Raw genomic sequence first — 15,521 nt, 5'->3', positions numbered from 1 at the left:
AAAAATGTTAGATTTGGTTAAATTTTGCACTCGGATGATTTTGGTTCAATTTTTGGAAGAAAACTATTCTTTCGATTTTAAGGAAATGGTTGGCTGCTCGTAAAGCTGTATTTTCTTTAGCGAAGTTACTCATAAGTTTGTCTTGGAGACACCTATAACTTTATTCAAACTCAACACCCATTACATGCACAAGAGGTTTGGATCATAAATTCAAGAGACTACAAAGGAACTCATGTAACTAAGAATTACGATGATTTTTTTTCAAAGAAATCTTCTGGGTGGTTTCTGCAACATGAGATCATCTAAATTTTTTTTTGCAACATGAAGCATCATCAAGGTTTTAATAAAGAGTACCACCACCGGGACACATGCACGGACCTGACTTTTTTAAAGGTTCCAGTAAACCTCTCAAGTTGTCCATCTAGTCCAAAAAAATAGAAATCTCAAGCATCGAACTTACTTCCGCCGAAGATGGTCCTTTTTAGGTGCAGGCCGTTGAAAACTAGGTTCTCTCTCTGGGCTAACCCAAACCAGCGACTCCAACCCAAACAAGCCGCTACCACTCTCACTCTAGGGCGGCAGATCCAGCCCACGAAAAAGCCCAACCGGACGTGCACCAATGTTTCCGTCTTCCTCACGTGGACTCGCTCGTTGCGGGGAAAGCAGCTTTCGATCTGAATGGATAACGGCAAGGCACGAGTCGGCCGGCGCTACGAGACACACTCCCCACTCAAGCCGGACCCGGCCATCTCGCGGGATGGGGCCCACAGCGCACGGCCACTCTTCTCCTGGAACTAGAAGCATCGTCTCTCTCCTCTCCACTACTCCCTCTGGGCTGTAGCCTACATGTAGCAAGGCGAGACACGAACAAACCAAGCACGGCGCACTCCTCCGCCCATCCAATGGAATCGACGCAAGGTGCGCGGCGCCCCGCTCCCCGCCACTAGCCGACCGAGGCCTAGGCCTCCGACATCATGCTCCTGCTCCAGCCCCCTCGCTTCCTGCCGCTCCCACGATGCCGCCTCGCCGGCCGCCGCCGCCGCCGCGCTCCCGCGCCGGCCCTCGCCTTCCACTCCCAGTGGAAGCTCCCCGACGTCGACACCGGTGAGCGCCGCGCCCTCCCCGAGGACCAGGTCTCGCGAGGTCAGGTGCCGATAGGTCGTGCTTTCCCTCTCTCTCTGATCGCTGCGGGCTTGCTGTTTCGCAGATGCGGTGCAGGAGCGGGTGCGGTCGTGGCTCTCCAAGGCGCGGGGCGCGGTCGTCGACGCCGCGCATGCGGCGCGGGACAGGGGGAAGCACAAGGAGGAGGCCGAGGGGAGGACGAAGCAGCGGAAGGAGGAGGTGGAGGAGCAAGCGGTCTTCATGGTGCCGGAAATCACCGTGGAGCGGCGAGTCGGCCGTGGATGGCTCTCCCTCGACGCCGTTGTCGCCATCGAGCAATTTGCTAGGTGTGTTAAGTAACTTGAAGTTGTTCCTTAAGTTGACTTATACCTAGGCACCATCGAGCAATTTGCTAGGTGTGTGTGAAGTGACTTGAAGTTGCTTATTAAGTTGACTGATAGTCATATCTAGGCAATATGAACGCACAAATGGTTAAATTCGTTAAGAAGAGATTGCCAGTTCGTCTCCTGACTATTATAAATGATTAAAGCTACGTTCTCCTTGGACTAAGTGGCAGGATGCGCGCTGGTGATCCGAGATAATCAGAACGATTCTGAACCATGTGGCATGTGCTGCAATAGATAGGATCATTGCAAGCAGTAGGTAGAACCATCTGGAATTGCAGCGTAGGTTTCAACGATTTAGGTCTAATTTGGAACGTGGGGATTTTTTTTCCTAATTCCTGTGAAGTTTGTGCTTTACAAGAAGGCCCTTAGTTGAATAAATTCAATACCACGAAATAGAAACCCTTTAGCCAAATCTGGCCCTTCATTGTTACACCAAGAAACGGAAATTGTCAAGTCATGTGATGGGACAAAACATAACATAGGAAGCAGATATTTCTGTGTCCGAAATTCGAATCGTTGTAAATTAACCAAACCAGTGCAAATAATAAAAGTGGAGAAATTTGCTTCCTGGGCATAATTTTTCAGATGATGCCTTGATAATCTGAGCTACCCCGTCAAAATTCATCTCTTAAGGTTCGATAAAATGAGAATCCTTACTGGATTGATTCTAATACAAATAAACCAACAATGGAAGGATCGATGAATTGATCAAAGCACTGATTTGTGAAGACTATGGTGGCGAATGGATAATGAGGATCAAAAGGTGGTATCACCCAGGTCATGATAGAAGAGCTTGTGTGCGATCTTGTCTCTAGCCTTGCTGGCGCTCTCAGAACACACAAGGTTCTTTGGCATAATCTCATCGTCGATGACATCACATCGCAGCTCCAGATCCATCTCCTCCCCGTTCACCTCACATATGATTACGGCAGGGAGGTCATCAATCTTCACCTCTGTGCGCTTTTGCAGGCACGCCCACCGTCCCTTGAGCCGTGCAAAGGCGTCCACGGCCACGTGACGGAGCTTTGTGACCTTCTCGTTGAAGGCGTGTTGTGCGTCCGTCAGGTTTTGGACCGTGTATGGGACGAGAAGCCAATCCATCAGGGGGTAGTTAGAGCCGCCAGCCACCCAGGAGCCAGCCATCATGCCACTGTTGCCGCGTTGCTGCAGAGATGAATTTTTAAGGACCTCATCATCGGTCATGGAGCCAGGCCAACCAATGCATATATCAGTTAAAGTGCCGTCAGGGCCAACGACCCCCTGGAGGATGATGGAGTAGGAAGTCTTTTTGATGCGCTCCGTCTGAAAATTATTGTAGTAAGACATGGGTTTGAATTGTGGTGCTGGCGCGATGATTGGGATGTGGGTGGTATACATGGCACTGATGATGTTCGGGATGCCAGAGATGGACTCAAAGCTGCCCTCGAAGGCAGGGGCCCTGTCAGGCCAACGAATAAAGCGGGGCATGAGCGTATTTTTTATGGCGGCACAGACCTGGAGTACGATCTTGTGACAGGTAGAGACGCCAAGGCCGAAGCGGTCAGAGATGGCTCGGTAGGACTCACCAGTGGCGAGGCGCCAGATGCAGATGGCAACACGCTTTCGTACGGGAATGGCGGGGCGAAGTCGGGTGTCCTCCTTGGCAACGACAGAGCCCAACTCACGACAAATCATGTCAAAGGTGTCCTGACCCATCCGGAAATGGCTGCGGAATTTGGCTTCCAGGTAATCAGGGTTGTTGCACTGCATCCACCACGTGCCCGACCGATCCTTTGCCCACAGCCTCCCCTGTTGTTGAGGTGAGGCGTCATCATTCCCAGCTCCGGTATTGTGGCGGGCATGCCTCTTAGACAACCCACCAGTCCCTCTCCGATCCACTTCAGTTGGTTCAGGCTCCAACTTGGCCTCATTCTCATCACCACTCTTTTGGTTTCCCCCATTGAGCTCGACGGGAAGGAGACCGTGGCTTGCAACCTTGATGGACATGTGTTTGTTGGTGATAAACCTCTTCGTGTTTGTGCCATGGTACTCACCGTCACCAACATCACCTATGTTAGGTTCGTCGTCAGTACCGCGTTTCCGGCGGCGGTTGAGCATTGTGAATGTGTCCTGGAGAGGGAGAACGAGGAGAAGATGTTCTTAGATGGGTGGGAAAGTCTTCATCTTATATTCATTTACTACTGGAGTAGGTAGGTGAGAGCGCTCGAGAGGACAAAAAAAGAAGAAGCACGATTAGTGTGAAAAGCTAATTGGTTTTACTTGTGGTCAGTTCCCTTCTTGTTTTGGACTAGACAGCATGACAGAAGGAATGAATGGGTGTAAACACTAACGCTGGAATTGGGAGAAAAATAGCAATGTAGCCAATCAGGAGACTGTTGTGCTGGTATCTCCGTCGTGGTGGGAGCAAATAATTGCCAAAATTGCATCTGACCACGTGTTCCAATTTATGAAATCTTTTGGTAGTACTTTACAGTGTTTCCTATATTGACATGCTAGTTCATATTATGCCAAATATTTGCTACTAGATGATATTTTGCAGGCGCCTGTGGGGAGTGTTTTTTGTGGACTCCTCATAGTACACTAGGATCCTGACACGTGGAAGAGAACCTATCTGCCGGTCTGCCCAACGTTGTAACTCCATCATGTGCAGCGGTTTGCTCTTAGCTTCAGACCAACCATGTTCACATTTCTGGTGCTCCCCCATCCAAATCCCTAACCACACCCTGCTTGCCCTCGCCGCATCACCCTTTCTCCCCTCCTCCTCGTGCTCCCTGGCATACTACTCTTGTGGCAAGTTGATTGTTTACATCTTGATTTGGAATCTTTCAAAAAAATTGTCAGGTCAAGCTGAAAGTTCATAATTTCGAGTTAAAATTTGAACTCTTTTGTTGAGTTGGAATTAAACATTTTATGTTCAAATTTACTGTTGTGGTCTTAACATACCGGCAGTGAGATGTGGGGGAGGCCAGACCCTGGTGCCGGAAGGCAGAAGCCATGGTGAGGTCTTGGATAAACAGAAGAGGAGGAGGTCAAGACTTGTTAGAGAAGGGTGCCTGGTCATTAAAATTAAAATTGCCTATAAAGCATTGAATTTAGCAAAAAGATAAAAAAATTGGCATAATGCAATGGAGGGATGCTGTTGATCTTCTAGCAATGTTTAAGTTGCCTCAAGTCATGGCTCGCTGACTCATGTGGCTGTTTTTAAACACAAGGACATGTATAAAGGGTAGAGATAACTACACGAAACCACAGAACTACAAAACATTATTTGCTAAACCACACTTCCACAAATGACTCTTGACATTCACGAACCATACTTCTCTTGTATTACTGTTTCATTCTTTTTACGATTTCAACTGAACTGACAAGCATGGCCACCTGGCAGCCACACCATTGTAAATGGGCACAAGTGCAACTTCACAGCGAGTTGGGGACATTCGAAGTTGTTTCCTATCACTTTGCAACAACCGCAACTTCATAATGAGTCCCTGAATGTTCTGGCATTTTGCTATCAGGTTGCATCACTCATTCGCATGAGGTTTTTTTTAGGTTGAATCCTGAGAACTTCAGTTTTCTGAATACAAAATATGTATGGTTTTGTGAAACTGCTATAGAAAATGTAGTTCTTCAACAGTTTGTCCAGAAATGTGGTTTAATAATTTGATCTTTACTACCTCTGTTCCTAAATAGAACTTAGGACAAAACTAGAATATCTTATATTTAGGAACGGAGGGAGTACTATTTATCGTGGGCATGGTTTCTACTTTGTAGCAGTTTGGTAATCGTTGGATCCCTTGAAATCGATGTGGTCTGACTTGACAGGGGACACTTCTGTTTACATTGGGCTAGAATCAGTTGGTGGATTGTGATATAGACCTGCAATATTTATCTTGTGAGCAGGGACTGCCGGAGTGGGAGCATGGGATATCTCTGCTCGTTTGTTTTGATCCTAGCGCAACTTGTGTTCTAGAGATGCAAGTTACATATAAAATTGGGTTCAAGTTTTTTCTGGATAGTGATCTTACCCTTTCATGTTTCATTAATGTTGCCAATTGACTAAAGAAAATTGGCCAAATGGGCATAATTGTTAAGGTAATAAATTGAAAGTTCAGTTGAGACATTCTAAGTTGTGTACAGCCGAAGTGTGAGAAATTTACCGGAATTCCTCAATGTCCTGACATTTTGCTATCGGTTTGCATTCACTCATTCGATGAGGTTTTTTGTTAGGTTGAATGGGTTGACTGGGCGGAAGTTGCAGCGGATCTTTAAAGCACTCGCTCATGAGCATGTCCATAGTGATGCTCGAAGTCTAGTTGAATATTGCTGCTTCCGGTACTTGTCGAGAGATAACTCCAGCTTTCATCCAAGTTTGAGGGTAAATTAGTTGCTTACTCAGCATCATTGGCGTGCTTGTTTTAAAGTGTATTTTTATGGCATGCTTGGCGTGCTTGTTTTATTTATTTTTATTGGTTATACATTTAGCTTATACTTCTACTCTAAATGTCTGCAGGAGGTTGCATTTCAAAGGCTTATCTTTGTCACTATGCTTGCATGGAAAGATCCATATGATGAAGACAATGATCCACATTCTTCACTAGAAAACTACTCTGTACTGGTGAGTTGTGATTATGCTATACCATCAGACAGGGCTTTAATTTGTGCACTGTTATCGAGATTTTCTTGACTGGAGTTTCAAAACGGGGGTTTACTGAGTTTGATTTTTTTTTAATATGGTAGGGAAGACTTGTTGGAGAAGACGCCTTTGTTCGCATTGCTCCCGCCGTGGCAGGTGTTGCTGATGTTTCAACCGCTCATCATCTCTTTAGGGCCCTTGTTGGCACGGAAAAGGGACTTACATTGGATCTGTGGACAACATACCTTGGTGAACTTTTGAAGTAAGACTGCCCTACATCTTTAGCAGATTTGAACTGAGTATAAATCTCCGCTTAAGCCTCTGAGTCTGTCAAATTGCAGGAAGTGTATTTCTACTCTAAGTTAGGCTCCTAGTATGCTATACCACTTTCATTTGACCTGTAATTTAGATCTTAGTTCAGCTACATGATCGATAGGTATTGATGACTCATTTGTAATTTGACAGCTACATGACATCTTAGTTCAGCTACATGATTGATCCTACTTAAATTTTGTAAGACCATGGCTATATTGTGCGCATTTATGCACCAATTTGAACTCTTAATGATAGTTCACAATTTCATCTCTCAATCCTATGCTTGTGTATTTGAATGCATGTGTTAATTAATACTTGTTACTACGTGCACTCAAACAAGGGTTCATCATGGGAGGCAAACACATAAAATTGGAGATAATTTTCTGTCTGACGAGCAAGTCCTGTGCATCGGTTCTAGTAGAAAGAGACCTGTTTTAAAATGGGAGCAAAACACTGCATGGCCTGGACACTTAACCTTGACCAACAAGGCACTCTATTTTGAGGTAAGTTTTCATACTTGAAATGTTCGGTACTTGTTTGGAGAAATTTCTCGGTTATTTCAAAACAGTCGGGTTATTGTTGCAATCCTAATATATTGTTTTGTCAAGGATACTTTAGCATTTTCATGTACTTAACTCACTCTAATGTTTTCTATATTGTAGTTGCAAAAACAATTATGACAGTGATATTTTTATTAGTTCTGCAAGTAACAATTGAATTTATCTTAAAGTTCACATCCATAAACATAGATTAATTGTTCAAAACTAGAATTTCTTTTTTCCCTAAATAATTCATATAAAAATAATTTTTTCCAGCGATGTAATTTCTGTGTCTTTGTTCTGCGTAACAAATCGACTCGATGCTATTTGGGAACTTCACAAGCTATGATGATGAACCTGGGCCCAACTCCACTTTTGCATTGATATTGGCAGGCCATTGGACTGGCAGGTATGAAGAAACCATTGAGGCTTGACCTTACAGATCATAATACAAGGGTTCAGAAAGCAAAGGTTGGACCATTCGGATCCAGGCTATTTGACTCTGCTGTATCTGTTTCATCTGGCTCAATGTAAGTATGGCTGATTGCTCACCAGCCCCTAGGACGTCCATTTCATTTGTGCACATGCTTCTAATTGCTGTCTGCAATTTGGTAGGAGAACATATGTGTTGTTGTTTACTGCCAGGTTGTTTTGTGTGCAAGCATGACAACACTACACACTAGCGATTTGACCTGTCTGATCCTAGTGTTAAGCTGTAGCATGTTACTACGTTACACATGTTTATGCCTTAGGTCAAGCAACACATTACTCGAGAGATTCTGCTATCACCTCCTTTCTGTTACTCATCATGATTTATTAACATTTCCCTATGGGAGCAATCATCTTAGCACTTGCATCCATCATATGTGGATTTACGGTTGTACTTCATAAATATGAGCTTATTGTCTATGCTATTTTGATCTTAATCATAACATGCAGCTACAATGACCTCATGCTAACTAATTAATCGTTGGCAGGTCAAATGAGTGGACATTAGAGTTTGTTGATTTTGGCGGAGAGATGAGACGAGATGTATGGCTTGCATTCATCAATGAAATTATCTCTGTGTATAAGTTCATTCGTGAATTTGGACCAAGTGATGATGATCCAGCCATTCATCATGTATATGGTGCCCACAGAGGTAAGAAAAGAGCTGTTAGTAGTGCAGCAAACAGTATCGCAAGGCTTCAATCTCTGCAATTCATACGAAGATTACACGAGGATCCAGCTAAATTAGTACAGTTCTCCTACCTATCGGGTGCACCATTTGGGGATGTTGTTCTTCAGACCCTAGCAGTGAAGTTCTGGAGTGGAAAACTAAATGCAAATTCCAAAGTAGCAAATCAAAGATCTCCTCAAAGGCATAAACATTCCGAAGGCTCATCTAGTGGTCAGTCACATGTTCTTGACATAGACGGTAGTGTGTATTTAGGCAAGTGGATGACGTCTCCAAGCTGGGCGTCCAGCCATTCAGTCAGTTTTTGGAGAGGCTCTTCAGTCAAGCATGGTGTAATATTGAATAAATCATTAGTTGTAGCTGATAAAAGTCTAGTAGAGAAGGCGATGGTTGCCTGTCAAGAGAAGAGCAAAGTAGTTGAGAAGACACACGCTACAATTGTTGCTGCTACTATTGAAGGTATTCCAAGCAATATTGACCTCTTCAAGGTATTTGACTGTCATTCGGTTGCATGGCTTACAAAAAAAAAATCTTTTTTTGTTGGTACAAAGCAAGCTGCTCCCAATGATAGCTCTAATAGATATGTATATGTGTGATTGTTGCCTAGTGCTTTTATGTTAGATTATTCAATCAAATTCCCCTTTTAAAAATGTACCTGACAAATAGCCTGTTAACTTTCGTTTAGAAAGCAAGTCTCTGTACATCCTAGCCAGCAAATCCATGTCACAATATGAATTACAGTTCTTTTGGTTTGTTGAATTTCATTTGCTTGAATTTGAATTCGGGATTCAAAAATCATGTTTGTCTGTCACATGGATTTGTAGGAGAGACTAATCTAGAGAAATGATGCCTTTTAGAGAGGAATTGAGATTAGGTATAGATAAGATTCCATGGAATTTCAAATTGAATTTAATTCTGCGCGAGCCAAACAAGTTGGTTCCTGGAATCCAAAATGAATTCCAGGATTCTATGCCCAAATGATGGGAACCAAACAAGCTGTTAGTGATATTATGGTAAATCATAAATTTGTAACATCTCTCTTATTTCCTATGTCAGGAACTTCTACTTCCCTTTGCAATAATGGCTGAAAAATTCAACGAACTTAAGCGCTGGGAGAATCCGCGTTCAACCGTTTGTTTTCTACTATTAGTTTATACCATTATTTTCAGGTAAGTCAGTTTGCTCTGATGAGCTTAATATTGAGTTATTGAGGATTATTCGTTTGTGCTTGGAAGAGTGATGTACGGTGGGAGATACTTTTCCTTAGGCAGTTATCACACTTGTATTGTCATGGCTGGCTTAAATTGTAATTCTAAACAAGACAGAGTAGAAGAAAAGGGATGCACATTTTACCAGTTTACCATACTAGCGTGCTGTAGGATGATGCCATGACAAACTTTATATACCATCTTTGCATACCGTTCTATTATTTTGTTCTTGAATGTATATATTACTCCCTACGTCCCATATTAAGTGACTCAAATTTGCTCAAATATGGATGTATCTATGCCTAAAAAGTGTCTAGATACATGTAATAGAAAGTCATTTAATATGGGACGGAGGGAGTATCTTTCAATCTTCAGATGTCAACCAAGATTATACAACAAACCATGCATCATGTTTTGTAGGAACATGATCTCTTATATTTTCCCATTTACCTTGATGGCGATGTCCCTTTCCATGCTTGCCCTGAAAGGGCTGAAAGAACAAGGCCGGCTGGGCAGATCTTTTGGCCAAGTGACAATAAGGGATCAACCACCTTCCAACACAATTCAAAAGATAGTAGCTCTTAAAGAGGCAATGGCCTCGGTGGAAAATTATCTCCAGCACCTCAACGTCTCTCTTCTGAAGATGCGCACAATTTTTTTAGCAGGCCAACCTGAGGTACGCTGTCATCAATTTTATTACCGCTCGATTTATTCTTACTGGTCCAGACAAGTAACCAAGTTCACGGGTATGCTGATGTTGCCACTGATCTGTTTGACAGGTAACAACTCAGGTCGCTCTTGTTCTTCTAGCTTCCTCTGCCGTTCTTCTCGTGTTTCCTTTCAAATACGTCCTTGCCTTCTTCACACTTGATCTCTTCACAAGGGAGCTAGAGTTCCGTAGGGAAACGGTAGCAGCGTTCAGAAGGTTAGTTAAGGAACGCTGGGAGTCGATACACGCTACCCCTGTGACAGTGTTGCCATACGAGGGTGGCGAAAACGGCAACAGGACACTACCTGCAAGAGCTTCCGGGCAGACAGAATCTAAAGGCGTGCAAGACCAAAGCAGTGACACTTATGTGAACTCAAGTAGTACTGGAATCCGCACCTCGTGATTTTTGAAGTGTTCTGCTGTGTTGTAATGTACAGCTGTAACTTGTACATAACTAGGCATAGTTAAGTTTGTCGTACCAAATTCGAGGATTTTGCATGGGCTTTTGGAAAAACAGCAACAGGAAAAGGAGAACACCATAAACTGCCATGGGATAGTTCAGCTACCTTCTAAAAGATCACGAGCAACCATTTAGTATTTCATATTTGGTTTCTCATCACCGAACTCAATATGTTGCAAAAAAAGGAACTCAATTTGTTGCATCACCTGTCTACCAAATGAGTTGATGCATACATGTTCGCGGCGATAATTATTCCAACCCAGACTTGCTGTGTTGTACTGGAACGACATGGACAAGTAACTAGGGAGAACATCAAAGCACGACATATGGAGTCCTGACCCGGTACTTGCCGCTGGCATCCGCCCAAACGACGGCCCCAAATGCGGGCTCGCCTCCTGGAGCAGCCGGAGCGGTGAGCTTGATCTCCACCTGGAACGTCGCCTTCTGCCCCGGCCCGCTGAACTCCAGCGTCGCCGGCGTCACAGCCACGGTGACGTTGCTCGACGACACCCAGGACGCCTTGTATGTTGCCGGGCCGGCCCCGACGCTGGTCACGGTCCTGCTGAAGCGTGCGTCCCCGGAGGTGGCGTTGGCGCCGAAGATGGCGATGAACGACGGGTAGTTCACGTCGTTGGAAGAGGTGGAGCAGTTGTACGCCGTCGACGACCTCGTGATCGCCATGATCTGCGCGTTGGTGTAGTTCGCGGCGCACAGCAGCGCCACGAAGTCCGCCGGCCCGACGTCGTACACCAGCCCAGGGTCCATCGCGGAGTTGGGGCTCACGTGCCCGGAGCCCATGGCCAACGGGCTGGCCGCGGCGGCACTGCCGTTGCCGCTGACGATGCTGCCGGCATCGACGATCGGGCGGAACGTGTTATCGATGGTGGTCGCCGTGGTCATCATCGCGGACTTGATCATGGCCGGGCTCCAGTCCGGGTGAGCCGCGCGCAGCAGCGCCGCCACACCACTGGCATGCGGGCACGCCATTGATGTCCCGGACGCGACGTAGAACTCGCTGCGCAGAGAGGTCTGGCCTATCAGTCCCGTCGGACCTACGGGGGCAAACGACGCGAGTATGCTGTTCCCTGGCGCCAGTATGTCCGGCTTCAGCACGCCCGGGTAGCTCCGCGACGGGCCACGTGAGGAGTAAGCCGTGACCACCGGCGCCGGCCGCGTGCCGAGGATGGTCTGCTGGAAGCTCATACTCGCTATCGGGATCGCCGTTGAGTTGATGTAGCTCAGCAGCCCCTGCGCGTCTTGCGGGCGGATGAACATGGCTGGCAGCGGCATGGTGTCCTCAAAAGATGACACCTCCGTGATGAAGATGGCCGCGGCGACACGAGCCTCGTTTACGTTGTTTATCTGCTCGTCGATACTCCCGGTGTCAGCGCACACGACTATGCTTGTCGTTACGTTCGCCAGCGACGCGGCTGAGCTGCACGCTGATACGGCATCGTTGTAGACCAGCTTCATGTCCACCACCCAGGCATTCGCCGGGTACGTGGTGACGCCGGCTATGGTCCACTGCGTCGTGTTGCCGTAAGTCACAGTGCCGGAGAACATCTTCCGGTCCACGGTGCCAGCCGCGACGGTGAGCACCCACGGTATGCCGTTGTGCAATGAGCGGGGCCGCGGGCCGGCGTTCCCAGCCGAGGACGAGACGAGGATGCCTCGCTCCATGGCGGCAAACGCGGCGATGGCCACGGGGTCCTCGTAGAGCGGCACGCCGTCGAAGCCCATGGAGATGGAGATGACGTCGACGCCGTCCGCGATGGCCGCGTCCATGCCGGCCAGCACGTCGGACGCATACCGGCCCTCGTCGAAGATGACCTTGTACATGGCGACATGGGCGCGCGGCGCGACCCCGCGCGCCGTGCCGAGCCCGTAGCCGAAGAAGGACGCGCACTTCACGAAGCTCCCCGCGGCTGTGGACGACGTGTGCGTGCCATGGCCCTCCGAGTCACGCGTCGAGTTCATGGTGAGTGTGATGCCGGGGTTCGCAGCGACTAACCCCTTGTTGAAGTAGCGCGCCCCGATGAGCTTCCGGTTGCACATGGCGGCGGTGAACGCCTGGCCCGGCTCGCAGGTGCCGCGCCACTTGGACGGCGCGGGCGACATGCCGGCGTCGTCGAAGCTCGCGCTCTCGGGCCACACCCCGGTGTCGATCATGCCGACGATGACGCCCTCGCCGAGCTTGGCGGCCGGCAGGAGCCCTGCGAGCGGGCTGAGACCGAGGAACTCCGTGGAGTGCGTGGTGTCGTGGCGGGCACCGACGTCGGCGCGGCGGTCAGGGTAGGCGGACACGAAGCCCGGAACGCTGCTCAGCGCGCGGAGCTCGGAGGCCGAGAGAGTGGCCGCGAAGCCGTGGAGCGCATCGTCGTACGTGTAGAAGAGCTCGCCGCGGCCGTCCGTTGAGGAATCGTCCGCGAGAGAAGCCACGACGGTGGAGTACCACGCACGGTGGCCGGAGTGCCGCGGCGGCATGGCGGACTTGTCCATATGGACAATGTACGATGCCCGCTCGGCGGCGGCCACCGGAGCAAGGAAGGTGGCGCAGATGAGGAGCCATGGGCTGATCACTAGCGCTAGCAGCAGCAGCGATGGATGCGCGTGCAATGCACCTGCCATGTTGTAACGTTGGCGATGGAATTGCTATCGAAGCATGGGGTGTCCTTTATACTATACGGTGACATGGAGTATTGGTTCCATCCACAGATGCAAGACGGCGCATTGCGTTCATCGGGATCGATGTACACGGGACAGGGTTATTCTTCATCCGTTGTCTTGTGCCAGGACGCGGCATCGAGGGCATCGTTCTCTTAACTTCATCCAGAAACCATCGAGAGCAACGTTAGTCGTCGTGTCGGGGCCTCAGAGGAGTAACCGAGAAGCTCGCTTGAACCAATAAGATTTGACGTTGGTCGAGAGCCATGAGCTATGCAGCCCTGTCCCGACCCAGAAGCATAATATCTTTTAGAAACAGGGCAAAATCCTCAGGAAATCACACAGGTATGCCACTTACAAACAAAATGCATGACAATTTTTTTTTTCCGAAAAGGAGATTGAGAGATCCGGCCTCTGCATCAAAATGCAGGACAAGTTACGCGTTCAATTTGAATATGGACTATATCTTGTGTAGCTGGCTAGCTGCTACAGTGGTATATTTTATACTCCCTCCGTCCAACAAAAAATGTCTCAACTTTGACTAAATTTGAATGCATTTATACACTAAGTCATGTTTAGATACATTCAATTTTTGACAAAATTGAGACATCTTTTTTTTGGGAGCGAAAACACAGTCTTTATTAATCAATCGAAATGGTACGATTGATTCGTCTCAAGGCTTAGATAGCCACATAAATCGACCATGCTGGAACGATAACACACTCTTAACTAGACTATGGGCATCTATGTTAGAGGCACGCCCTTCATGAACAAAAAGAACATCTTCAAATTCTCGACTCCGGACTCCAATCTCCTGAAGAATGGCACTATAGGAGCATCTGCTACCTTCAATAATCTCCTTGATCACCACCGATGCATCAGATGCGATATAAAACTTTTGTGCATGAATATCCTTGGCCAGAGATAGAGCTTCACATATAGCATGCGCCTCGAGGGTGGCAGGATCTGTGATTGCTTCAAAAACTCGAACCGACGATCCTTGGTACCTCCCTTTCTCATCTCTGCAGACAACAGCTGACACCCCTTTGCATTGAGCTTTGCAAACGCCACCATCAGTATTAAACTTGAGAAAGCCTGGCGGGGGAGGAATCCACCGCGGTGCAGTAGCCGCAGTCAGCCGCGGCCGCGCCGGTGAAGCAACCTGACAGACCTCAAGCTCTGCCATCAGTTTAACAACAAACCCATAAATGGTTACTGGACTCTGAAAGATTGATTCATGTATAGCTTTTCGACGCGCTGACCATATTGCCCACAAAGTAAGTAGAATTTGGATGAACTCAGCTTGCGACACAGTCTCCATCAGGTGAAACAACCACTCCTTCGCATTAGGGCACACCGAAGCACAGGGGTGTTCTGTCAATTGCTCATTTGCCAAAGCCCAAACACATCACGCCATGGTCACTCGACCAGGGAGTGCCGCCACGAGTCGATCATAGTATGGCAGATCGAACCCAGAGAAGAATCGGCCATACGTCGGTGATTAAGAACATCATGAGTTGGCAGCAAATTTTGCGCCAGACGCCATGCAAAAACGTGCACTTTCGAGGGCACCTTCACCTTCCAGAGACGCTTCCAGGCCTGCTCCGATTTGTTAGAGCTGGACGCTGACTTCTTGTCTAGCCAATCTTCTCTAGTCTTCTTAGTGCTCACAATCATCTTATAGCAGGAGCGCACTGCAAGCATCCCATTTTTTCGAAATGCCACGCCCAGTAGTCTCCATAGCTAACTGTGCTTATTGGAATATTACGGATGGCCTCAACATCCATCAAAAGAAAATTATTCTGGAGCTTCTGAACATCTCAGGAGACTTTTGTTGGACGGAGGGAGTAGAAAAATACGACCATTTATAAGTTATAACTGCACGGAAGAGAAAAGAGATAACCAGTAGGAAATGTCTTTTTAGCATTTCCATATTTTGGCGGCAATCTAGTATATCCAATTAAAAATTCAAGTTTCATGACAAATAAATTGGCGTGGTATATGTTCCCGACCATCAATTTAAATAAAAATAAATTTCATAAAAAAAACTGGCGTGGTATATTTTGGTGACAGCCAAACTTATCCAAAAGGCCCAGGAGACTGGAGAAATGGACGAAATGGGAGGTTTGAACAACTCTATATGGCCCATGTGTTGTGCCGGCCGGGACACGTGTTAGGCAAGGAGCCGGATATGGGGCTTCTAGCATACGTACAGCCCAGTTTCTCGCCTAACCAAACAGGCCATCACAGAATCACAAAGCCCACAGGCTATACAGGCCTTGTTACGCGTGGGTCGAAATGCTTCTTC

At 47.3% G+C, this 15,521-nt stretch overlaps 3 protein-coding genes across 3 annotated transcripts; 1 reads left to right on the top strand and 2 right to left on the bottom strand.

Moving 5' to 3' along the window:
- Positions 1 to 814: 814 nt before the first annotated feature.
- Positions 815 to 10,691, top strand: LOC100826838. The gene is made up of 11 exons (XM_003564657.4): positions 815 to 1,104; positions 1,208 to 1,448; positions 5,736 to 5,883; positions 6,019 to 6,123; positions 6,246 to 6,403; positions 6,797 to 6,959; positions 7,389 to 7,525; positions 7,973 to 8,660; positions 9,229 to 9,341; positions 9,801 to 10,056; positions 10,160 to 10,691. The coding sequence occupies exons 1-11, from the start codon at positions 975 to 977 to the stop codon at positions 10,490 to 10,492; spliced, it is 2,472 nt and encodes an 823-aa protein (XP_003564705.1). The 5' UTR covers positions 815 to 974; the 3' UTR covers positions 10,493 to 10,691.
- On the bottom strand, positions 2,265 to 3,494 carry LOC104582906 (protein ANTAGONIST OF LIKE HETEROCHROMATIN PROTEIN 1-like). The gene has a single exon (XM_010234312.3). The coding sequence runs from the start codon at positions 3,492 to 3,494 to the stop codon at positions 2,265 to 2,267; it is 1,230 nt and encodes a 409-aa protein (XP_010232614.2).
- Positions 10,493 to 13,392, bottom strand: LOC100841126 (subtilisin-like protease SBT1.9). Its single transcript, XM_024459019.1, has one exon. The coding sequence runs from the start codon at positions 13,175 to 13,177 to the stop codon at positions 10,862 to 10,864; it is 2,316 nt and encodes a 771-aa protein (XP_024314787.1). The 5' UTR covers positions 13,178 to 13,392; the 3' UTR covers positions 10,493 to 10,861.
- Positions 13,393 to 15,521: the final 2,129 nt, after the last annotated feature.

The sequence above is a fragment of the Brachypodium distachyon genome, chromosome 2 (genome assembly GCF_000005505.3).
Source record: "Brachypodium distachyon strain Bd21 chromosome 2, Brachypodium_distachyon_v3.0, whole genome shotgun sequence".
NCBI classification, from domain to species: Eukaryota; Viridiplantae; Streptophyta; class Magnoliopsida; order Poales; family Poaceae; genus Brachypodium; species Brachypodium distachyon.
The sequence above is the reverse complement of the archived record's forward strand: the minus strand, read 5'-3'. Positions and strand labels throughout refer to the sequence as shown.

Excerpts from the sequence above, each read along its gene's own strand:
- LOC100841126 (XM_024459019.1), bottom strand. The coding sequence starts at position 13,177 with ATGGCAGGTGCATTGCACGCGCATCCATCGCTGCTGCTGCTAGCGCTA.
- LOC100826838 (XM_003564657.4), top strand. The coding sequence starts at position 975 with ATGCTCCTGCTCCAGCCCCCTCGCTTCCTGCCGCTCCCACGATGCCGC. Across the intron at positions 1,449-5,735 it reads GCCATCGAGCAATTTGCTAG|GTTGAATGGGTTGACTGGGC; the intron begins GTGTGTTAAGTA and ends GTTTTTTGTTAG. Across the intron at positions 6,404-6,796 it reads TACCTTGGTGAACTTTTGAA|GGTTCATCATGGGAGGCAAA; the intron begins GTAAGACTGCCC and ends CACTCAAACAAG.
- LOC104582906 (XM_010234312.3), bottom strand. The coding sequence starts at position 3,494 with ATGTCCATCAAGGTTGCAAGCCACGGTCTCCTTCCCGTCGAGCTCAAT.